Below are 24,850 nucleotides of genomic sequence, written 5' to 3' on the forward strand. Positions count from 1 at the left end.
TGGGGCAGACACATTGTGAACAGGCAGATCAGACTGAAGAGGGGTGGGAGCTGGACTGTGCTAGCGGAGTGCTTACCATGACCGAGGCCTTGGACTCATCTCTAGTACTGTATAGAGTGGGCATGGCGGTGCACACCTAGCACTTGGAACTTAGAGGCAGGAGGGTCAGAAGCTCAAGATCATCCTGTTACGTAGTGAGGTCGAGATCTGCCTGGGCTACATAAAACTCATTCCAAAAACAAACTCCAAACAAGTAGAGCTAAGTTCTTCCCAGGTGTTCTGTATTCCCAATAGCTGTGCCTGTCCTGCAGTGCTGAGGTCTTTTGCCCTGGCCAAGACCCTTCCTCTGGGCAGCCTCTGCACCCCAAGAGCAGGCATCCAGTCTCAGCTCTCTTTCCATGATCCAACTTAGTCGGTGCACTGAAGGAGAGGAAACGACTCCATTAGTTTTAGCAAAGCCCCTGCATAACAGCCCCAAGGGGAACAGGAATTGCCACTTGCATAACACACTCATGTTCTTGATTCCATGCTTTTCTTACATACTAGACTCAGTCATTTCTGTCTTGCCTTTTCTTTCTTTCTTTCTTTCTTTCCTTTTTTTAGGTTTTTTTGAGATGGTTTCTCTGTGTATCCTTGGCTGTCCTGGAGTTGCTTTGTAGACCAGGCTGGCCTCAAACTCACAGAGATATGCCTGCCTCTGCCTCCCAAGTGCTGGGATTAAAGGCGTGTGCCACTACGTTGGCCCCGTTTCTGTCTTTTCATAAGGACTTTTACCCATACTGAAGCACTTATTGGCAGTAGACTAATTCAGTCTTCTAGTTGCTGGATTCTTTCCTGGTTCCTCATCTCTAAAATAAGCTTCCAGTCCGTGCCTCATGATCTATACAGGCCTGGGCAGGGACCACAGACAGGGCTACAGAAAAGACAGCTGCCAGGGACAAGTGGCCTTATTTTAGCCAGCTTGCTTATCCCTGTTCAACCAGTGAGCTGTTCAACAGGAAACTTGACTGGAAATAGAAAAATAGTTGAAACTAAAATATCCCTCATTTCCACTACGGCCAGAGCACTAGGACAGTGACAGTGACAGCACTTGTGGTGCTTGACGTGCTTGAGGCCCTGACCATTCATTCCATCATTCAATACAGGCGTTTACTGAAAGGCAGCTGCAGCTGCTGTTCCTCCTCCTTGTTTGTTTGTTTATTTTTGAGATGGAATCTTGCTATGGAGCCTGAGCTACCTTCAATTCTATGTAGCTTAGGCTGGCACTGAATTTTGATCTTCCTCAGCCTCTCAGCACTGGAATGAAAGGCATTTACCAGCGTGTTTGGCTGCGTGCACTTTTATCTGATGTTGTGTACCTTTCCCCATTAGCAAATCAGCTAAGATAGAAACTGTCAGTTTTCTGTTAATATTTTAGTTTCTATATTTTTAATTTGTTAAGAAAGAGCTGCTATTTTAAGATGCTAAAAAGGAAGTTGTTGCAAACATTAATTCAGTGTTTCAAGAAACTTTAAAAAATATTTTAAAATTTATGTGTATGTGTGCCTGTGTGAGTTTATGTGCATCATGTGTGTAAGGTGCCCCTTGGAGGCCAGAAGAGAGAGTCAGATTCCCTGGAACTTGAGTTAAAGGTTGTTGTTGTTGTTATTATTACATGGGAATGGAGCCTGGGCCCTCAGCAGGAGTAGTATACGCTCTTAAATAATGAGCCATCCCTCCAGCCCTTCAAGGAACCTCAAAAGAAAACTTAGGTGGTAGTATAATCCAGCTAAAATCTAAAATGAACTATACAAAGATTTTAGAAGGGATCTTTATTTGGTACTTGTTTTAAAAGTTTATGCAATATTTTATGTGCTATGTATTCATACATATAACATGTTTGGATCAAATCCACCCCTGTTCCTTCCCCTTTAATTCTTCTCCTATCACACCTGCATCGCTTTCCCTCCCAGCTTCGTGTGTACTCTTGAGCTTGCACACGCTCTCTTGCTCCCACACTGTCCCCACCTCTCTTAATGCCCACTGAGTGCTGTCTGTAGATGGGTGTGAGGGTACCTGTAGGAGCATGAATAGATCCAAGGGGCCATATTGGTGAAGACATTGCTTCCCTTCTTCCAGCAGCCATCAGCTGCTAATAGTCCTTCAGATAGTGGTGGGATCTCATGAGGTCCTCCTCATCCATGCTGGGGTTTGGGCTGACTTGACCTTGTGCAAGCCTTGCACATGTCCATGAGTACCATGAGTTCATGTGTGCAGCTGCACTGTCCTGTCCAGCACATACAGTTTTGATACAAACTCTATTCCTTCAGGCTATTAAAATTGTTCTTCCCTCTCTTCTACAATGATCCCTGAGTCAGTCATATTCTCTCTCTCTCTCTCTCTGTGTGTGTGTGTGTGTGTGTGTGTGTGTGTGTGTGTCTGAGATATACATGCCCTATTTAGAGCTGAGCACTCTCATGTTGACCAGTTGTAGGTCTCTGTATTAGTTGCCATCTTTTCCAAAAAGAAGCTTCTCTAATAAGGGTTGAGAGGTGCACTAATCTTTAGGTATAAAGATAAGAGTGTAGGGTAGGTTATTACTATGCCCATTTAACAGAATAGTTGTACTGTTCTTCCCAGAACCTAGGACTTAGACTCATTTAACAGTCAGTACCACGAAATGGATTTTGTCTTGTGGAGTGAGATTTGAATCTAACAAGAAAGTGGTTGAGTACCGCCATACCATTTTTGCCACTATTGCACCAGCGTGTCTGTCTACCTTGCCAGGCCAGTCATTACTGTAGCTTGTAGGGGGTCACAGCTGAGTAAGACTAATGATGCTTCCCTGCCCCCTGCCATAGTATGCACAGAACCCAACACTTCTTCCCTATTTGATTGGATTATTTGTCCTCTTTTAGATACAGTAGTCCTTCTGCATCTTAGTGGAATCAGTTCCAGGACCCCTCGTGGATAGTCCTAGGGTGTTCAGGACCTTTCTATGAATAAATGCAGTATTTGCATACAGCCTACACATACATACCTTAATTTATTAAATTGTTTGTGCTATCTAATTCAATGAGAATGCTGTATAAATTGTTACTATACTTGGGTCAGGGGGATGGGTTATTTGGTAAAGTACTTGCTGTGTGAGCATGAGGCACTGAGTTCAATTGGTAGCACCTACCAAAAAAGTCAGGTGTGGTAGCTTTAGACCCTATCAGCTGAATCAGAGGATCTGGAACCTGTAAGGTATGGCAGGCCTTTATATGTGTTGGATACAGTTTTTCTTAGCTTTTGGCTTCCCTCCCCCCCCCCCCCTTGATAGAATATTGCTATGTATTCTGTCAATTCTGTCCTTTGATGTCTTGTGTGCTGGGATTACGTGTGTACTACCATGCCTGGTTGAAGTTTGAATGTTGAAATTTACCCTATTACTTAAAAAAAAAATGGATCAGGATTTTTGTTGTGATATATTTTAAAAATTCTGTACTTGCAGTTTCAAATAAATGATTTTAAGTATGTAGCAAGCAGAAGTAAAAGAACAAACAGCAAGTAACAGATAACATCATCAAATGTGGCTGGTGTAGTCTGATGGAGAGCAAACAATGGCAGCATCATTCAGTGGAGGCTTGCGACACCAGAGGAAATGGACTGAGGGTGAAACAGATAGCTGGAGCTACTGGTTGGAGGGCTCTCCATTTAGTTCCCTCTGAAAGCGTGTTACACTGTGGGTCAACAGTATTAACCTCTGTTGGAAAGGGTTCATCTTCTCACTGTTCTCAAGGACACAGTGTTTTTAATCCCCTTAGCTACTTGCTGTTTTTCCTTGTTATAGAGCTGGAAAGAGAAGGCTGACCCAGGGCAGGCCAAATTTTGGAGGACATTTCACATAAACATGTTAGAGTCTGAGACAAGGGAGGGCTTGCCCTTTCCCAGTATTCTTTCAGTAAGCCTCAAAAGCATGACAATTTGCCAGTATGATGTTGTGATGTGACACAACCCAGAATTGCCTGGGAAGAGAGGAGTGGTTGTCTAGATCAGTTCATGTCTGTGGGGTTGTCTTGATTGCATTAATCTAGGTGGCATGGAAGACCCACTCTGAATATAGGTGGTACCATTTCACGGTCTGGATTCTGATCCGTGTGAGAGTGAAGAAAGTTAACTGAAAACAACTAAGTATGGGTGTGTTTATTTACCTCCCCTATTGACTGTGGATGTGATGGAGGGAAGAAATGAGAACAAAGTATAATGAGGCATATATGCATATCTCCATCCATCTCTCTCTATCTATCTATCTATATCTCTCTCTCTATCTGCCGTGATGAAACCCATTTCTTTGTCAGCTCAGTTACATATGTGTGAAGGGCAGTCTAGAAATCCAGACTGCATTAAGTCAGACGTGAAAAACGCATAGTTTTACATTTTTTGATTTTTAAAAATTTTAGTTATTTTTATTATATATGCATGATTATTTTGCTTCCATGTATTTATGTGTATCATGTGCAAGCCTGGTACTCATGAAGGTCAGAAGAAGGTGCTGGACCCTGGAACTGGAGTTACAGCCATTGCTAGCCACAGTGTGTGTGCGAGGAATTGACTCTGTATCCTCTGCAAGACCAGACAGTGCTCTTTACCACTCAGCCATCTCTCCAGTCCCATCCCTGATTCTCTTGAAATCCCAGGCAAAAAGCCCCTTTCTTATCATTATTTGCATATTGACTTCTTTAAAAGAAAAAAACCTAATATAATTTAAATTGTGGTTGAACTAATTATGTTTGATATAAATGAATTTACCTAGGTTTTCATATTTTTCAGTTTATTGCTCCCTCTTTGGTGGTGCTGGGGGTAGAACCCAAGACATTCTGTATGACAGGCAAGTGCTCTGCAACTGAGGGACACCCCCATTCCAGTTCATCTCTCAGGAAATGCTGTCTCCTTCAAGGGAGTTGTAGCACCAGAGAAGCATGGTCATTGGGGAGGAGAAGCTTGCATCAGTCACCTGAAGAGAACTCCTCGGGATGTGCCGATGGGAGAGTCATTAGGAGAGTGGTTGTCTTCTTCCCTTAATGCTCCTGTCTGAGTCTGGCCCAGCTTCAGGTGTTCCAGGCACTGCTGGAGGGAGGGCAGGAAACCCTCCCTGCCTTCCATGGTCTTGCACTGAGCCTGAGCGTGTCTGGGGTACCCGCCTCCACAGCCTTCCTGCCTGATCTGGTGTCATTTCACAGCATACATGCTTCTCGTATTTTCCAGCACCTTCAATGACTCTCTGATGAGGGCTTCCTCATGATGCCTGATTAGCGCAGCCGTTCTCCCCTTCCTAACACTGCAGCCCTTTGATACAGCTCCTCCTGTTGTAGTGACCCCAGCTATAAAACTGTTCCCTTGTTACTTCATAGCTGTAACTTTGCTACTGTTATGAGTCATAATGTAAATGTCTGTGTTTTCTGTGAAAGAGTCATTTAACCCCCAAAGGGGTTGCGCCCCTCGGGTTGAGAACCACTGGCCTAGGAGACTTCCTACAGTTTCTTTCCTAAACTCTATGTGGTGTCTGCCAGTGGAGTGAATCTTTGGCAGCGACAAGCTTCTTCAGTAGAAATGCTGTGTAGTGTAGGCGACATGTTAGGTTGCTGCTTTGCTCCAGAGTCTGGAAGTGCTGCTGTGGGTGTGGTCACCCAAGCCTCCTCTAGTTTTCTCTTTACTTGAATGGATGAATTTAGCTCTTTGTAGTTATCCATAAGCTGTAGAGCAGGCGTGTCCTCTTCTCTAAGCTTGGAACTTAACTGTTTAGATGTGGACTGTGGCTCAGTAAGGGTTAGATTCTACTTGCAGCTGTTTTCTAGAATTTTAAATCCTTTCTTTCTTTCTTTTACAGTATTGAAAAAAATACATTTTTTTAATTGTTTAAACTCATAATCACCATTCAGCAGTTCAAGCCTGCCCTATGTTGCACCCACAGTGAAGGCTATAGCATGAGCAAACCCGTCCCCAGGAAGGCACGCTGGAAGTGTCTAAATGCTTTCTTTCTGATAAATATCATTGTGAAAAACAACATTTGAAAAACAGTTTTAAGATTGAATACTAGTATCTGTTTTCTTGTTTTGTTTTGTTGTGAATTTAGGAGAAGTTGGCTCTTCGACAGCAGCTGAATGAGGCAAAACAGCAGCTCCTCCAGCAGGCAGAGTACTGTACACAAATGGGAGCAGTCACTTGTACCCTCCTCTGGGGAGTCTCCAGCAGTGAGGACGTTGTCAAAGCCATTCTTGGAGGAGTAAGTTGTCTGGCACTGTTGAACGTGCCTTGTGACTGGAAGAGACAGCATGTCTGCTGTGACATTGACTGCTGAGCCCTGCCATGCTCTAACTTTGTAAGATTCATTCATCAGGTGGTGGCCAAATGCCTGCTGTTCATTGTGTCACCTGGTGCTCTGGGGCTGTGTAAAATAAGCACCATCCTCTCTGTTCCAGCACCCAAGGGGAGTTTCTCTGAACTGACCACTTCAATGTTATACATAATTCACACTGCTCATGTATATTTTACCTCATGGGCAATATAGTAATTAAAATGTTGTATTATTTGACATATATATGCATCTAATGTATGTATAGTATTTATATACGCGTATGTTAGGAAACTTCCCATAAGGAGAGGAATTTGATGAGACTTGATGAGTTGGTAGAAATGGCAGAAAATTGTAAAGACAGTTCTAAAAGACAGAATCAATCAAATCAAGGGTATAGATAGGGTCAGAAGTCTGTCTTGCTTTAGGATTGAGGGGAGGTCATTTGATGGAGTGGAGAGTTCATACACTGAAGCAGTGGGAGAGAAAGCTTATTGGGCATTGGAATGCCATTTTGTGATAGGAGATAAGTGGACGATGGCTTTGCCCTGAGGGTTGAGGGCTGTGGCATCTTCAGGTGCTTTTGAGTGAAGGAGTGATAGGACATGGGCACATGACTATGAGTGAATGAGGGTTAGGGCTGAGGCATGCAGCTCTCTGCAGGGCAGCTGGGGAAAAGGAGATTAGTGAGAGCTGTGTGATGAAGACAGATGTGGTGTCAGGGTGCAGTTGACAGCTGAGGGAGGAAAGCACCTGCAGCAGGTTGAGTTTGACTCTGGAGAAGGAATAGAGTGGAGGGGGTGTTTGGCAGAAAGCCAGAGACACACTAGTTACCACTTTGAGGGCAGTGTACGAGGGAGGTCTTAAATGTCCTATAAAAAGTTTGTTGAGTTTTGTTAAAGTGTAATTTCCAGGGCTGCATGAGACTTTGTCTTAAAAATAGAGATAATTTTGATGTAATTTCCCCACTGGACTTTCACAGGTCGTTTGTTTCTTAGATTTCTAGAGTTGGGAGACCCAACTCTAGTCCAGTCTTAGACTGTCCTATCACCCAGGAGGTTCCTTATGCTGTCTCTCAGGCTTTGTTGTTTGTTTTTACATTCTAAAATGTGCCTTGGTTGTGAATGACTCCTGACAATTTTATGCACACGTACATGCATGTGCACACTTGTACACAGTGTATCTCAGTCACGGATAACCCAGGTCCCCTCCTATTTTCTCCTTTCACTTGCTTTTTTACTCATGCATCACTAAGTCCAGTTAGTGCTGCCTGCATGTGCATGTGTGGGGGCCATCCACCAGAGCAGGGACCCAGCAGTGCACACAGTGCTGAAGAGCGGTGACTCCCCGGCAGCCATTGGTTGTTACCACTCCTCAGTAAGGCAAGGTGAGGCTAGAGTGTGCACTGCCTCGATTTGTACAGGTCTTGTGGAGGTCTTGCACAGCTGCTGTGAGCTCATTAGTGCAATGGTCCTGTCATGTCTGGAGGAGAGCACTTCACAGCACTCCTTTTTATCCTCCAACTCTGACCTTCTTTCCACCCAGTCTTCTGTGATGTTCCCCAAGCCTTGGTGTGTGGGCTTGATATAGATGTCTCACTTAGGGCTGAACACTCACAAGTCACTTATTCTCGCCACTGTGGCCAGGTGTGACGCCAGCATTGATGGCTTTCCTCCCTGGGAACTTTGAGTGGTGGGACAGGTTTCTTATGATTGCTTCTGTAATTGTACCCTTCTTTCTTCTATATGGCTTACACATTTGTTACATTAGCTTGTTATTTTACTTTATGTTATGTTATTGTTACTTTATCTGTTTTTGTTTTTTGAATTTTTCAAAATGTTGTTACACTGGCTTCTAAGGAAAGATGTGACATGTCTATTCTTTTATTTTCAGGACAAAGCATTGAAGTTTTTCAATATCACTGGTCAGACAATGGAGAGTTTTGTGAAGTCATTGGATGGGGACATCAAGGAGGTTGATTCTGATGAAAATCAGTTTGTATTTGCATTGGCTGGAATTGTAACAAGTAGGTAATTTTTAGACACAGTGCCACATAACAGGGTTGATACGTACAGTTAGGTGTGTGTGTGTGTTCATTATCACTTATTAGAAATAACTGGTTTAAAGGAAACAAAGATTTGGTTGTTGGTTGGTTGCTATTTATTTTTATACATAAAAGAATAAAAGCTCCAGATTGTACATTTAACTGCTTGTTACTTGGAATCCTTGCTGTTTTACTCATGACTGGCTAAGGCAAAAGCTGTGAGCTGAGCTTAAAACTAAACTCCAGTTAAAGGACTCTAAAATTGTGCCTTTTCAGTAAATTTTCCCTGGAAGCTAATAAATGGAACCTCTCACTGAAGAAATGGCAAAGGAATTTTATAGCAAAACTGTGGAGGATCTGGGCATGGCGGCACAAGCCTGCAGTTTGAACATTTAGGAGGCCTTGAGGCAGGAGGATTAAGAATTTGAGGCTACCCTTGGCTATATAACAAGATTCTGTTTCAAACAATAAATTAAAGTAATACTCCAACCCTCGAAAATGTGAGTGATAAACCAGAGAGCAGTGGTTCTTGGTAGAGTAGCACCAGTGTGCATGGACGCTATTTTTTCCTGAAGTTGGCAAAGTGGTGAAATAGTGGCCTCTCACCTCTGTTTTCTCCTGTGTACTTGATGGATTAATTTTTGCTGTTACTGTAAGGAAAAATCACCCTCTTGTCATTGCATAATTGTTATGTGTGTATGCATATTCATGTATTATACAGTTGTATGTGCAAGGGCACGTGTGTGCACTGTGTAGAGGCCTGAGTTTACAGTGGATATCTTTGGTCACTCTCCACTTTATTTATCATGCAAGCAGAACGCTGTTTGCATAATAAATAAATCAGTCTTTTTAAAAGTCTCTTAAAAGTTGCTGGTACATATTTATTTATTTTTGTTATTTTGAGACAGGATTTCTCTGTGTAGCCTTGGCTGGCCTGGACTTGATTTGTAGACCAGGGTGGCCTCAAACTTATTGTTTTAAGATTTATTTTTATGTGTATGAGTGTTTTGCCTGTATATATGTCTATGTGTCACATGTTCACATCTGTGGAAACCAGAAGAGGCTGTTAGATCCCCTAGAACTGGAGTTACAGATGGTTGTGAGCCATCATATGGGTGCTTGAAATTGGACCAAGGTTTTCTGGAAGAGCAGCCAGTGCTCTTAACTGCTGTGCTGTCTCTCCAGCCCCCAGTGGTACTTCCTGTTGGGTGGGTGCTGGGAGTCCAGTACTCTGGCTTGGCTGGCACTTTGGCTGAAGCAGGGCAGCTCTCTGTACGTTCATCACATCATCTGTCCTTTCAGTCATCCTGTCTAAGTCTCCTTAGACAGGTCCAGCGTCAGGCCTTAAAGGCTGGATTTGTACATTTGATGATGTGTTCTCTCTGCAGGTGACCTCAGAGGTCTACAATCCATGTGTTTTGTTGCTTTGCTAGGTTATGAATGTAAGCTGCTTCAATTTCTGGTTGGTATACCATGAAGCAGGCAGTCAGTTAGAAGGTAGAACAGCCTACTGCCCACCATTCAGGCTCATTTGGCTTTTTCTCACAGTAGGACATGTAAATTCTCACGAGCCTGCTAGAAGGGCAACTTGCATTTTTTTGCCTGAAAAGGTTTCAAACTCTGGTGGTGCATTGCATAAGTGGGTTTGTGTCACAGAGGTTTGTACCTTTCAGTTACTAGAGCCATTCAGTAGGGATAGCAGCACTGTGGAGGCCACAGTGAAAATGCCATGATGCGTGTGTGTGTGTGTGGGTGAGAGGGAAGCTTTGTGGAGTCGCTCCTTTCTGCCCACGCTAGGTGCTCTGTGCTGCCCCTGTGATCTTGATGATTTCTTCTGTCTTCTGCAGATGTTGCTGCCATTGCATGTGGTCGGGAATTCTTGGTGAACTCCAGCCGAGTGCTCTTGGACACCATGCTGCAGCTGCTGGGGGACTTAAAGCCTGGCCAGTGCACCAAACTCAAAGTGTATGTAGATAACAGCTCACAGCCTCTTAGCGTGCCTGGGGTTAGAACATGCTGATGAAGCCTTTCTTTTAAGTAAATGCAGTTGATCTAGCAGTTCTAAAACACAAGCAAACTGCCTGAGGACTAACGAGATGTGCTATATTTTATCTAATTTTATTTGAGATAGGATTGATAATGTAGCACCAGCTGGCCTTGAACTCACATCCCCTCTGCTTCAGCCTGCTGACTCTTGAGTTAAATAGTATTTCAGGAAAAAAGGAATCAAGAAAAGGAACATTTACCCCTTAGAGTGATCAATGGACCCTAAATATTTCAGGGTTGTGTTACTAGTTACTCAGAATGAACTTCAGTGCGTGTTTGCTATTGCAGTTTCTTACCCAGGTACTAAAATTTGTAGTTTAAAAAAAATAATTGTAACAAATCATGACAGAAATCCATTTAGTATCTCAGTGTTGAAGGTCAGGCTCTGAATTGGCTTCACCAGGTCCTCTGCTGGTTGTCTCACATGGCCCAAATCAAGGTGGGGCTCTGGAAGGTCTGCTTTCTTGTTCTCTTCTTTCAGTTGGTCAGCTGAGCTCCATCCAGGACTGACTTTCTCCCATGGCCCCACTGTCATGCTACAGAGCTTCTTATAATTGGTATCCGTGTTACTTACCTTTCTGGTTCCTGTAACAAAAGCAGGCTAAAGAAGGAAGGCCTTGTTTATGTTCACAGTTTAAGGGTGCAGTCCCTCGCTGCAGGGAAGGCATTGTGGCAGCAACATGAGGCAGCTGGTCACATGGCATCCATAGTCAGGAAACAGAGAATGCTGATATTCAGTTCTATTTTAACTATTTACTTATTTATGTGTGTACAAATGTGTGCTCCTCATGAAATTGTGAGCATGCTATAGCATGCATGTGGAGCTTAGAGGACAACTAATGGGCATCAGTTCTCTCTGCTGTGTCGGCTTCAAGAACTGAATACAGGCCAGGCAGGCTTAGTGGGAAATATTTACCCACTGAACCATCTCACCAGCCTACTTTATCCTTTTGATTCAGTCTAGGACCCCAGACCATGGGATAGTACCACTTATATTCAGGGTGCGTCTTCCCTTTCAAGCCTTCTGGAAACATCCTCAGAGTTGCTATTCCATGGTGGTTCTAAGTCCAGTTGAGTTGATAATGATTATCCATCACAGTGTGTATCAGACTTTCTCTGTTGCTACAAGCCCTGGAGTCATCTTTCTTTCTGTGGGCTCATGTGTTTAGATTAGGCATATTGGATAAACCTTTTTAATTAGCTCAGAGCCTGTTGATTAGTAACTGTGATTGCATCTGCAGAACCTCCATTGCCATGTAATTTAACTTTATCAGAGTGTGATGTATATATAGACTTGGGGATTAGGCCAGAAAATTTTCTGCTTTTTTTGGGTGGTCTGAGAATGGCACCTAAAGCTTTTTCACAAGACAAGCATTCCTGTGCTGACATGTAGCCCCATCACAGGAAGTTTTGGGGCCGTTGGGGTTCTTCCTGGGATATGGTCTTCCAAATGCCTTATGTGTTGCTATTTATCTTTTTAAAAATATTTATTTATTATTATGAATACAATGCTCTGCCTGCATGTACACCTGCAGTCCAGAAGAGGACATCAGATCACATTATAGATGGTTGTGAGCCACCATGTGGTTGCTGGGAATTGAACTCAGGACGTCTGGAAGAGCAGACAGTGCTCTTAACCGCTGAGCCATCTCTCCAGCCCACGTTACTGTTTATCTTATTTAATTCAGTAGCCCCTTTAAAGTCTGTGGCAGATACTTTCAGCACCAGAGCCATCTTGGCCTTGGTGTCTCTTACTTTCTCCCATGAAATGAGATTGTCTCTTTTTCTTTGTATGCTGAATAATTTTGGATGCATCCTGGGCATAAGAACTATTATGTTAGAAGCCTCATGTATAAAGCCATTGGAAAATGCAACAGTCCGGTTGGATTTGAGTCACAAGTCACAGGGTTGTTTCAGTATGAACCCTCTGTCTACAATGTCTTAACCCGGTGTTTCCCATGCTAGTGGAGCTGTCTTATGTGTCTCCTGGTACCACTGGGGCTTGTTAGAGGCCCAGAGAATAATGCTGTGTATGGTGAGGTCCACACATGCCCAGCTTGAGGAGAGGCTGGGAATTTACAGATAGCTCTATGGGATCCCTTTCTTGAAATGCTGACTCTATGATGCCTGCAGTGCTCTGTGGTTCTCCCAGGGCTCTCCCTTTAGCCCCCATCTAGAATGCAGAGGCTTGGTGTGGCCTAAAGTGTTACCAGGGCTGCTGCTTATCTGCCTGCAGCTACCATGGTGGGGAAACATTCTCTTCTGCAGCACCTGAGTTGCCTGGGGCTCCTCCTGTCTCCGTGGCCTCCAGCAGACCCCCTCTTTCTTCTCCATAAGACTGAGACAGAGCCTTCTGTGCAGTCTGAGTCCAGGCCAGTGGAAGCTGGTGGTTTGTACTTCATGCTTCATTCTCATTTCCCCAGCTCATCTGCTAGTTATCTGTCATAGATCCCAGGTAGCTGCTGCATGTATTCAGCTCAGAATTTATAGTTGTGTTTAGTGGAGGTAAGAGGTACATGTGCTGTGACATTCTGTGTAGACCACACTATAGTCTACTCTAATATTTTATGCTGACATGTTTGCGTGCATGAGCAATGTGTACTGTAGTGTGACATGTTGCTTTCTTTGTCATAGTGTTAAAACTTGACCATGGAGCTCATCTCTTTCTTTGGGATGGGATCTCAATAATCGCAGAAGTCCTAAGATTTGGATCGCTCTTCTATGATTAAGGGGTCATTTAGGATATTTTACGTTTCTCTACATATATGCAATGAACACTTGGTAAATATCTCCTTTTGGATCTGTGTGTGAGTTCCTCTAGGAGTTTGCCCAGAAGTGGGATTTTTGAGAAGTGGCACACATGCAGCTCTGTAAGATGCTGCTATTGTATTCTTTCCTGCATCCTTGTCAGCATTCTGTTATTTATTCCTATAGAGAATTTATGTATCATCAGTCAGTTGGCCATCCATCCATCCACCCACTTCCCCCTCCTTAATGTGGAATACCAGTGAGGTTGGAGATTTTCTGCATGCCTGGCCCATTAAGTCCCCATGAATCACCTGTCTGCACTCTTTATCTGTTTCCTGCTAAGCTGTTTCCACAGTGATGTGCTGATGTCTATGTAGGTTCTGGATGCTGATCCATTGCCTTCTTCCCTTCTCTGGTCTCTATAAGGCTAGCTAATCCCTCCTTTAACTTCCCAGCAAGCTTTGAGAGGGCTGCGTCTCTGCGAGCCTCTCTGCCTCCCTTCCTTAGCAACTGTGCTTGTGGATCTCAGTAAGCACATGTTGATGCCAGTAATGGTGTAGGAACTTCCTGCAGAGCCATCACATTGGCTTACCTTCCCAGCAGCATTCCAAGTTTGTATACAATTATCTCCTAACCCCATGTTTGATACTGGCATGTTCCAGCCTCAGGTGGCTTCCTCATGTGGCAGTCTGTCTGTCTTCCATGTAGACTGCTTGCCTTCTCTCTCCTCCACTGAAGTCCTTTTGCTGTTGACAGTAGCCTGAGTCTATAGGACCTTGCTGTGCTGTGATGACTTTTTTTTTTTTTTTTTAATGTCTGTGACTCACTTTTCCCCTGGGGTTTTTGCTCTTATTGTTTTACCATCAAAGGATACTCACTTTCAGAGCTGGTGCCTCAGGCCCAGAGATGGGCTCAGCTTTCTCCCAGTTGGTTTTTTATGTGTAAAATCTTCTTTAAAAACTAAGCATTTTGAGCTGGAGAGATGCCTCAGTGGTTGAGGTGGTTTGAATGAGAATTTCCCCATAGGCTTGAATATGTAACCCCAGTTAGTGGAACTATTTGGGAAGGATTGGGAAATGTGGCCTTATTGGGTGAGATGTGTCATCAGTGGTGGGCTTTGAAGCTTCAGAAGCCCACAGCATTCGAAGGTAGCTTTCTCTTTGCCTCACATTTGTGAGTCACATCACATCTTTCTATTCCACTCACCACTCATTTTAACTATAGACCTTGATAAGAGCAATGGGCAGAAATCGTGTCACAACCTGAATGCTGTTCTGCTTTCACATTCCTTTCACCAAACAATTCCAATTGCTTTTGAGTCCAGCTTCTCTCAGCTTCTCAGGACAGGGCCAGAGTGCAGCTAGAGTCTTTGCCAATTGTTACATGAGTGGCTTTGTTGTGTTCTCTTTTTTGGGAGATGTGAGCAGATGCTTACTTACCCCAGATAGAGTACTGACAACAGCCTAAATTAGTGATTATACCTAAGTTTTGCTTAGTGAACCAAAATTTAGTGGGGTTACTTACTGAAACATGGATGACTCAAAGGCAGCTGCATCACTGAAATTCTGACCCCAGCATGGGTGATGACTCAGAAAAGTTGTGTTCCTTCAGTTCCTTAGACAACTTGCAGACAGTTTGGCTCATCTCCAGCAGTTGTTAGTGCTTATATAACTTTGGGGAGAGGGTCTCCTAAGTTTTGGGAACTTCCCAAGAAGTATAAGTTTGTTTGCTTCCTGAATTTTTCTTCCCCTGCTCTCACGTGACACTGGTATTTCCATTTGACCTTAGATGAAAACAGACAACCAAACCTCTAGTTTTGTATTAAACAAGTGAATTTCCCAGCTTTTTAAAGGTCCTTTTCTATTGACGAGCATAGGTGAGAAGTAACAACCTCATTGGACACAGTAAGGTATGAGCCTTGTCATTTCCTGTTCATGTTTGGTTCATAGATTCTGCCTATTGTCTTAAGACATTTTGTGGAAGTACTTCTAGAAGCATTTTAAAGTACTTCCCTGAGGCTGAGGCTGAGGCCTACTTGGTAGAGGACCTGCCTAGCACACAGGTCTGCCCCATCACCATATAAATCAGGCACAGTGGTGCCCTGTAGTTCACACTCTGGAAGTAGAGGCAGGAGAATCAGAATACAAGTTCAAGGTCACTCTCAGCTACATAGAAAGGTCAAGGCCAGCAGGCTACACGAGACCCTGTCTCAAAGCAAACAGATAACAAAAATAGCCATCACTCCTGACCATCCCAGAGTTGTTGTCTTTGGCGCATAAGAACTTCCATGAGAAAGGTCTCATGGCAATCTGTATGTGGCTGAAAGACATGTCTTCCAGAGAGTGAGAAAGATGTGATCCAATGGGCTTGCTTACAGAGGTAGGCTGGCCTTCCTACAGGACATATAGGCATACCACCATAAAGATGGCTGTGAAGGCCCTGAGACGGTGAGGCTCTGAAGGCCAGTGCTTCCATTGATTTCCACCAGATGGTAACACTGAGGAAGCTTAAGAAAATTATAACCTCATGGAGAGGGATTAAGTAGACCTCTAACTCTGAGAAGTATTTCTACAGCGCCCCATTCCTTGACTAGAAATGGTCTTGAGGAGCCCTGTCCTCCCTCCTGCCCTTGTCTGACCTACATACATGCATGTTCTGAAACCCCTCAGTGAAGCACTGTATCCTCTCCTTAGGCTCCATATGGGGAAGGGCATTCTTTTTTACTGGCCTTGCAATCCAGCCTGTACCTGGGGTAGAGCATTCACCCGAGAACCGAGTGGTCACTTAGGAACAGGTCCTTTCCTGGAACCCTATTCCATGTCACCTGTCAAGGGTCTCCTCCCTGTAGGTGAGGAGCACTTGAAACTCAGTTCTCAGTTACCCTCTCCTTGACATCCCTAATGACCTTACTTCTTTCCTTCAAGCCTCATCCTCGGGAAGTTCCACCACCTCCTAGCACTGCCACAGGCTGGCATCCAGGTACATAACAGGCCTCTGGGCAACACTGAAGGCCCAAACCATAGCAGCTGCCTTTCAGAAAAACTGATACTCAAAACACTGAGTGTACATTTCTTAAGCAGTGAGGCTGGTGCTGGTCTCCTCTCTTTGTGATACATAGTGATGAGCCTTAAATTCACGTATGGTTTAGAACCCCATCAGCTGTAAATCTCAGTTTTAGGTTCTTACTTGACAGGGGTGGGGACCCCAACTCTAAATAAGGATGTAAAGTAGTTAATTACCAGGGCTGAGGCATCTGGCTGCTAAGTATACACACAAGTCCTGGGACTGGGCCCCAGTATAGCAAAAAAATGTACTTCATTGTTGTGTTCCTTTTAAAAATATGCATAGACTTCTAATTGTGATTTCTGTCATGAATCATCTGAGTAGGGCTAGTAGGTGTGTAGGGTGTGGTGGAACACCGCTTAGCACGTGTAAGCGCCGAGTCCTACTTCCAGCATGGCTATCACGTGCTGTCTTTGATGGGGAGCTTGTTTCTGTGCCTTTGATTGGTTGATGGCAGACTTGTCTGTTGGGCTCAGCTGGCCGAGGATGCTGGGGTCTAGAGTCTGTCTGCTTCTGGTATCTCAGGAGTTCTCTTGCTTCTTTCTGTCTTTGGTAGACTAGTTTTCTGGTACTGGGTGTTGACTGTTTGTTGTTGCTCCTTGCTCACGGAATAGGTATTGATTTTTAGGGTGGGAAAGGTCATTTAGCTGCATCCCTTTCACTTCAGGTGACTCACTTGCAGGTGCGGCTGGAGAACAGTGAATATATTCTGTCCTGTCCCAGGCCCTGGCCCAGACAGCAGCAGCTTCCATTTCATTAAGCAGAACTGCCTAGGTGGCTTTCCAAGCTCACGCCTCCCACTTAAAACATTATTTTCCTTTTAAACATTAAGGTTTATCTAGGTTGATTGCTAAGCATTTTAAGGCCACAAAGTTAACAATAGACAGGTCTTGCAACATGTTTGTTTTCTGTCTTGCTTTTATTCCTTGCATTCTTAATGTCAGCTGTGTTTATAACAGGATCAGGCGAGCAGATACTAGGCTACTTGACAATTGGAAACCTGATATATCATTCATAAATAGTTTTTGTTGGAATGGAAATGTCATATGGAGAAAACATTTGCAAACAAGTCTTCTGGATTGGTGACCTTCATGACCTAGAGGTCTCTGGCTTCTGTGACATGTGTCCTGACAATGACACAGCACTCAGGTGACACCATGTCAACATTGCATTGGTTCCATTTTAGCATCTTAAGGACAATTGATCTGGGAACAAATAGGAAAATTCAAGACATTCACTGATACTGAGTAATTTTTACCACTTTCAGGTTACATGATAGTGCCAAATCAGCAGAACATATTTGCCCAGGCTTCCCTGAACCACAGTCACCCTCACATGGTGGCTTTGCTTTCTGAGATGTAGAGAAGATTGGTTGGTCTGTTTTCATGCTCTAAAACAGAAGTTGGCAACTTTCTGTAAAAATGTTTGAGAGATGCTTTGGGCTTGGAGAGTCACACCATTGCCTGTTGCTGTTACTCAGCCTTATACTTGTGAACTTTATAAAAGTAGCTACTGGTAACATAGTTTAAGGTGGAGGACTTGTGACTGTGGGTTTGTGATCTGAAGTAGAGGCTTTCCCCTTCTTGAGATACTGAGTAGAAGTCAAGGCTGACTTCTCCAAGGCACTGCATTTGAGCAGCCTTAGGCCCAGCACATAGTTTAGTAGAAACATCTTTGCAATCCCTGTGAGGCTGCTGATGACATTCAGATGGCTTGCAGCCTGTTGGGAAGTTGGAAGACTGAGAATCCCTGCTGTGCTGGTTGTTCTAGGTCAACTTGACACAAGCTAGAGTCATCTGGAAAGAGGGAGCCTCAGTTAAAAAACTGCCCCCACCAGGCTGATCATGGGCAGCCTATGGTGCATCATTTTGATTGGTAATTGATGTGGGAGGGCCCATCTCTGTGGGCAGTGGCTCCCCTAGGCTGATGAAGGCAGGTTGATCAAACCATGAGGAACAAGCCAGTAAGACGCACTCCTTAATGGCCTCTGCATCAGATCTTGCTTCCAGGTTCCTGCCTTGTTTGAGTTCCTGCCCTAATTTCCCTCACCAACAGAATGTGACTTGGGAATTGTAAACTAAAGCCATTTCCTCCCCAAGTTGCTTTTGGCTATGATGTTTTATGACAGCAATAGAAACCCTAACTAAGACACTGCTCTGGAAAGTGCTGGTCTATTTTGACTTCTGGAATTGCTGTTGCTTTGAAAATTGTCAATGGAAACATAGGAAGAAGGGAGATCTTGTTTGTGTGCATTGTGCCCACTTGAAGTTCTCAATTACTGTTATGACTATCTTTCTGTATCCATGTACTAGTCTGTGATATGGTAAAGACAAGCCAAAGAGCCTGTCTTTCTTAGACTGAAGTCATGGGGCAAACCCAGCATCCCAAAAGAAAGCTGTAGTAGATGTTGTCTGTTTGTATGCATGTGCCATCATTTTAAAAATTATTCCCTTTAAATAGACTGCATCAGTGTTCCTGATTCCTTCTTGCTCCAGGCTGCCATATATCCTGGCATGGTGCTGGTGCCCATTCCACCTTTATTTATAAGTTTGTAGCCCATATAGAATTTTTAATATTAATTATTATATAAAAAATTATGGTCATAGAGCATTCTGGCAATTCTTTAGATTTGTGCCCAAAGGAAGTACTTAGCTCTCCACACATTTGCTGCTAGTTAAGTATTTGATGTCTGTCTGTCTATTGGCCATTACAGATGTGTGTTGTAGGCCTCTGGGCTCTCCATTTTCCTGAAGAGAGCTGATGCTTGTTTTAGCAAGCCACTGCGCCGCATCTTCAGTTTGCAGCACTTACTCTTCTTAGTGCCTCAGTGTCGGCCTCAGACTCTCAGGTGGTTCTGGTCAGCTGAGCACTCAGGAGGCCTGTCATGTGCACCAGGTGCTTCTGTCTTGCAGCCTCCTCCTTTGCTTCCTCTTCCCTTGCCTGGACTCTGGGAAACCTAGGCTCTGTCTTTTAACTCACACATGTGGGCCTCCTTCAGAACTGCCCTCTTTCTCTCAAGCAATACTCTTTCTTTGGAAGGAGGTGTTGATCACAGATCTTCTCAAGAGGGTTCCTTTACTGTGTCCAGAATTGGTTATTACTGTGAAGGAAAGGGCTGTTGCCATGCATCTGGGCTGTCTTCACTGGTGCTCATTACGTTTCAACTCCCCCCCCCCCACGCTTATGTGTTCTACTAGTTTTACTTAAAAATTTTTATGCTGTATATTCATTATTGTTCAATTCTAACTGTTGTCTGACTTTACTCCTAGTTATTTGGCTTATTTTTATGGTGGCATTCTTTATAGCTAGGAGGGGAAATTATTTTTTAGATTATGTGTATGTGGGTATGTGCACTTGAGTGAGGGTGGTGTCAGATTCCCTGGTGTTCTGCGTGCATGTGAGTGGCCTGAAGTTGTGCTGGGGACTGAGCTCTTTCTCTGGGAGAGCAGCAAGTGCTCTTAACTGCTGAGTGATCTCTCCATCCTGGAAACACTATTTTAATTTTCCAAATATTGCTTGAAGTTTTAAAACTTACTTTAAAAATCATTTTAAGTCAGTCTGAAACAGGAGGATGGCATTCCTAGCTATGTAGTCAGATCCTGTTTCAAAGCAACTAAAAATTATTTTAAACTGAATTGCATGGTGAACCAGAGAATCAGTGTAATGTACCAGGTACTGTGAGAGCCTACTGGTGTGTGCTGGATGCTTTCTAGTTCTGTTGATGTGGTCTTTATATAGTATATGTTTAAAATTGTAGTTACATTAAGTGTTTGTGTGTACATGTACATATGTGTGTGCCATAGCCTGCGTGTGAAGGTCAGAGATCAGAGGACAACTTGCGGGAGTCTATTCTCTCCTTTCATAGTGTGGGTCCCCTGGCATTGAACTCGGGCCATCAGATTTGCTAGCAAGTGCCTCTGCCTGTTGAGGCTTCCACACCCTTCTGTGACGTATTTTTGAGAAGCAAGTCTAGATGCATGCCAAGTTATCTATGATGATGGCTTCCTGAGGACCTTGGCACTTGGCATTGCCGTTCTCTTTGTCTGCAAAGTGCTCTTTGTGTAGTGTATTGATTTCACTGCTTTGGTGTTTCCTTTCTGTTAGTGTTTGCTATAGCTTCTGCTGTTCCTTTATTCTCACCCTTTGTGAAACATGGTTATGTCGTGATGTAATCCAGCCTGGCCATCTGCCTTTTGGCAAGATAATCCTGCCTCCTAATGTTTCCAACTATTGAAATCCTTGCTTGGCTTTATTCCTTTCGTCTTGTCTTGTTTTTATTAGGATTATTCGAGTTTTTTCCCCCTCAGTATCTCGATCCCCTCCTCCTTTTCTTTTCTTGCTCCTTCACTCTGCTCCCATGATGCCTGTCCTCCCTGAGTTTACTTCTCTCCCTAGGGTATTAAAAGTTGACCTCTGCTAAGTGATTAGCCTCCTTAAGCCATGCTAGGATATATTTAGTGTCTACTGCAAAGTAATGACTACCTTTCTCTTCTAAACAGCACAAGGACCACAGAATGATTCAGTTCTTACCTCCCAGTCCACATGTGTTTGGAGGCTGTGTCACTGCTTTGTTTAAAAAATATTAGTCACAGTGTTAGGCATTGTTATCACTGCCTTTACCCAGTGTTTCCTTCCTTGGTTGCATCTCTGTACCATGGTACCCTCTCCCATTTCTCTTTGTAGCTCAGAACATTTTTCTGAGGTCTGTTCCTTTTTTTCTGAAGTTCTTTCAAATTTTTGTAGTTCAGGTTTGTTTTGGGGAAAATGTCTTGAGATTTCTTTTGTATTATTTGCTGAAAATATTTTTAGTGTGCTTTTAATTCTGAGGTTACAGTGGTGTCTCTGTTCTCTTGAAAAGCACACATTGCCCACCCTCTGGCATTCATCTTTAAAAAAACAACTGTGTACAGTGTGTATATACAGTGTATGTGTACACGTATTCATGTGTGTGGATGTGAGCCAGCGTACTACAGAGCACATATAGAGACCTCAAATTATCCTTTGTCTTCCACCTTGTTTGAGACTGAGTATTTTTTTTCTTTTTGATGTGTGTGAGACTGGCCCATGATTTTAGAGATTCTCTTTTCTCTGCCTCTCATCTCCCTCTAGAGATGATAGGATTTCAGAGTTACTGTCTCATGACAGATCTTTTTTGAGAGATGCACGTCTACTCAGTCCAGATAGGGAGCCCAAAACAGAGCAAAGTGCAGATACCATTGAACTCCAACTTGATGAACTGATGAGTTTTATTGAGGTCACTTACAGGAATATGGGCTATGTACAGAAGCAGAAATGACTCAAAGACAGTTGTATCACCAAAACCCATTCTACCATGTGGAATGCCTGCAGGCATTCAGCAGGATGGAGAGTGGCCTTTCCAGGTTGTTCAGTTGGGCTGAGCCTCTTCCAGGCAGTTCAGGCAGTCTTTGTTTATATACTCTTGGGGAAGAAGGGGCCTAGAGAATCTGGTCAGTTTCAGGAACTTCCTGAAGCTATTTTGAATTATTTGCTTCCTGTTTTAATGGGCTTCCCTACAGAATGGTGTGTTTTACCCAGTACTCCCCAAGATATGCTGTCTTTTCACCTCCTTATAAACATCATATTCTAGACTATCTGATCCTTTCCCTTTATCCTATGTCCTTTTTAAAAATTTGTATTGTTTCACAGAGATCTGTCTGCCTCTACCCCTGCCATGCTTCTTGATTTACATCCTGTGTCCCAAGAAGTTGCCCTCCAAGTTGGAAGGTAAACTTGGAGGAAATTGCTGCACAGTACCCACGTACTACCAAGTCCAGCTTTCTATGGATTATAGAGATTCAAACTCAGCTCTTTGGGCTTGCACAGCAAGTGTTTTACCAATTGAGCCATTTCCTCAGCCTGGCTCCTGTCTTTGGTGCTGAGAGTCCAGCTTTGGGATGTCTTTTGTAGATAGTGTCTTTTACCCTGACACTTTGGAACACTTTCTGGTTTTGGCATACTGTGGTTGGGTTGTGATGTATGTAGATCTAATCTGAAGGCAGTTTCCTCGTTTCTGAAAAGTCTCAGCCTTACCTTTTGGAAACACTTTTTTTCTGCTGTATTTTTTCTGGGGCTCCTTCATAGAGCCCTAATTGGAAGAAAGTTAGACTTTCTCTAGTTGCTCGCAATTATTATTTTTTTTCTTTGCTTTTGTTTTGTTTGGTGTTTCTTCTTTCTCATGTGTGCAGGTACTCTTGGAATTTACAGGTTTTTTTTTTTTTAGTTTTAAAATTGAGTTTTTCTAATTAAAACATTTTGTGTCTATGGTGGGCATGTGCACATGAGTTCAGTAGAGGGTGTTGGATCCCTTGCAGCTATATGTGATGGTGAGCCATTCTTCATGAGTGCTGGGAACTGAACCAGTTCTCTAGAAGATCTGCCAATGTTCTTAACTGCTGAGCCATCTCTCCAGTCTTCGTAGTTTTCATTTTTATAAGTTTTGTTACAAAAGATTTTTAGACTTGCATGTGTGGATACCTGTTTGTGTGTTTTCATATATTGGAATGTTGGGTGTCTTCTTCACTTGCCCTTTATGGTTATGTTTAATTTTTATGTGGGTTCTTGACATTGAGTTCAGGTCCTTGTATTTACGTAGCAAGCACTTAACTGACGAGACACTTCCCTAACGTAGGTTTTATTTTTTGGTTTTGCCTGATGATTCATAACAATAGCCCTAGCTTCTTGGTCATGTTTTAGTTTCTCTTAATTTTTACTGCTGGATATAGTGGTATACACTTTTAATCCCAGCACTCAGAAAGCGGAGGCAGGCTGATCTCTGAATTTGAGAGGTCAGCCTGGTCTGTGTTTCTAGTTCCAAGCTACCCAGGGCTACATAGTGAAACCCTATATAAAAAAAAAACAAAAAAAACCCAACCAAACAAAAATAGCAGCAAGGCTTTTTCCTACCTAGTTAGTACATCTGTTTTCTGTTTTGAGATTGATACCTCTAATGACTGAAAACTATTTGGTTCTGGCTCTGCCAGTGTTCTTATGTTGGCTGTTATTTGTGCAGCCTTGAATTTTCATCACTATCCAGTAGTCTGTGATACAAACTCACATTTGTTAGGACTGTGTTTGTGCTTCTTGGAAGACCAGGTAGATCTTTAATGTCCAGGAAGACTGGGGAGTCTCCCATTCTGGGTCTACTGTGTATTAAGTCAGTGGTGTGTGAGTGTTTGTGAGTTCAAGCCAGGCTTGAAAGTTTGTTGTTTTCTGCTTCTCAGCAGTTTCTGTGACTGTATCTGTGTCTGCCTGGGACTTTTCTTTCTGTCTTTCCACATGAAGACGCTGTAATGGAAGCTCTTGGCTTCTGGAACCTGTTGTGGTCCACACTTACCTCCCATTTTGGACTTGATCAATGAGATGTTCCTTTCATTTTTGGCAAACGAAGTCTTGTCATTAAAAATTTTGAGCAAAAAGAAATAAGAGAGGTACTGTAGCTCTCAAGTTCGTATGGATACATGTGCCTTTGTCAACATGTTGTACATAAAATTACAAAATAGCCTTTTCCCCATAGTGCTGGGATGAGGCCAAAGGCCTTGGTGGCTGGGTAGTGCTCCACCACTGAATTACACCCCAGCTGATATCAAGCCTTTCTTTTGTGTGTGTTTGTAAGGCATCTGTGTAGAATACAGGCATATACATACCATGGAGCATGTGCATGCATGTGAATGTGAGCATGTATACGTGGAGGTCACAGGGAGGCATCCAGCCTCCCCTTCCAACTATTTGAGGCAGGGTCTTTTGTTTGCTATCATGCTTTCCAGGTTAGCTGACCTATGAGCTTCCTGGGATTTTGCTGTAGGAGCACTGAGATTAAAGATATCTCCATGACATCTAGGTTTATGTATGTTGTGGGGATTTGAACCTGGTCCCTGGTGCTTGTGTGGCAAACACTTTTATCCTGGAAGACAACCCCCAAACCTGCTGCATGGCCTGTTATATTGCTTAACTGTATGAAGGGTCAGGGAGTCTCCATATTATATAGCACCTTCAGAAACTAAAAGGCTATAATTTCTAGCTTTCACTGGACAACTTGACCTGCCACTTGTTCAGAACAGTGTAAAATCCTGTTTGCTGGGGTCATTACCTTGTTGGTTGTTCAGAGGATGGGTTGTGATAGATTGGGTTCCTCCTGCTGTGCGTTAAGCCATGTGGCCTGGCTTGGCTAATATTACATGTCACATGCTGTATTAGTTACTTTTCTATTGTGCTAACAAAACACCATGACCAAACAAGTTATGAAAGGGAGGATTTATTGCGGCTTATGGTTCTAGAGAGATAAGAGTCCATCACTGCAGGGAGCATGGAAACAGGCAAGCAGGCATGGTGATGGGGACTCACTGGAGAGCTCACATCTTAATCCACAAATGGGAAGCAGAGAACACACTAGGAGTGGCATGGAATCATCTGAACTCTTCAAGCTCACCACCAGTGGCACACTTCCTCCAACAAGGCCACGCTTTCTAATCCTTTCCAAACAGTTTCATCCAATAAAGGATACCAAGTATTCAAACATATGAGCCTGTGAGCCCTTCTCATTCAAACAAGTACATTCCACTCTCTGGATCCCATTGGCCCATGGCCATATCATTAACACAAAATGCCTGTAGTAC

General features: G+C 43.4%; 1 protein-coding gene across 1 annotated transcript in view; it reads left to right on the plus strand.

The window, feature by feature from the left end:
- Nucleotides 1-24,850, plus strand: part of Hsf2bp (heat shock transcription factor 2 binding protein) — an 80,647-nt gene that overhangs the window by 16,461 nt on the left and 39,336 nt on the right. The window contains exons 4-6 of the mRNA XM_051152504.1: nt 6,098-6,247; nt 8,210-8,342; nt 10,208-10,325. Of these exons, the coding sequence (XP_051008461.1) occupies nt 6,098-6,247; nt 8,210-8,342; nt 10,208-10,325 (401 nt within the window). The remainder of the gene's footprint in view (nt 1-6,097; nt 6,248-8,209; nt 8,343-10,207; nt 10,326-24,850) is intronic.

Source organism: Acomys russatus, chromosome 11 (assembly GCF_903995435.1).
Source record: "Acomys russatus chromosome 11, mAcoRus1.1, whole genome shotgun sequence".
NCBI lineage: Eukaryota > Metazoa > Chordata > Mammalia > Rodentia > Muridae > Acomys > Acomys russatus.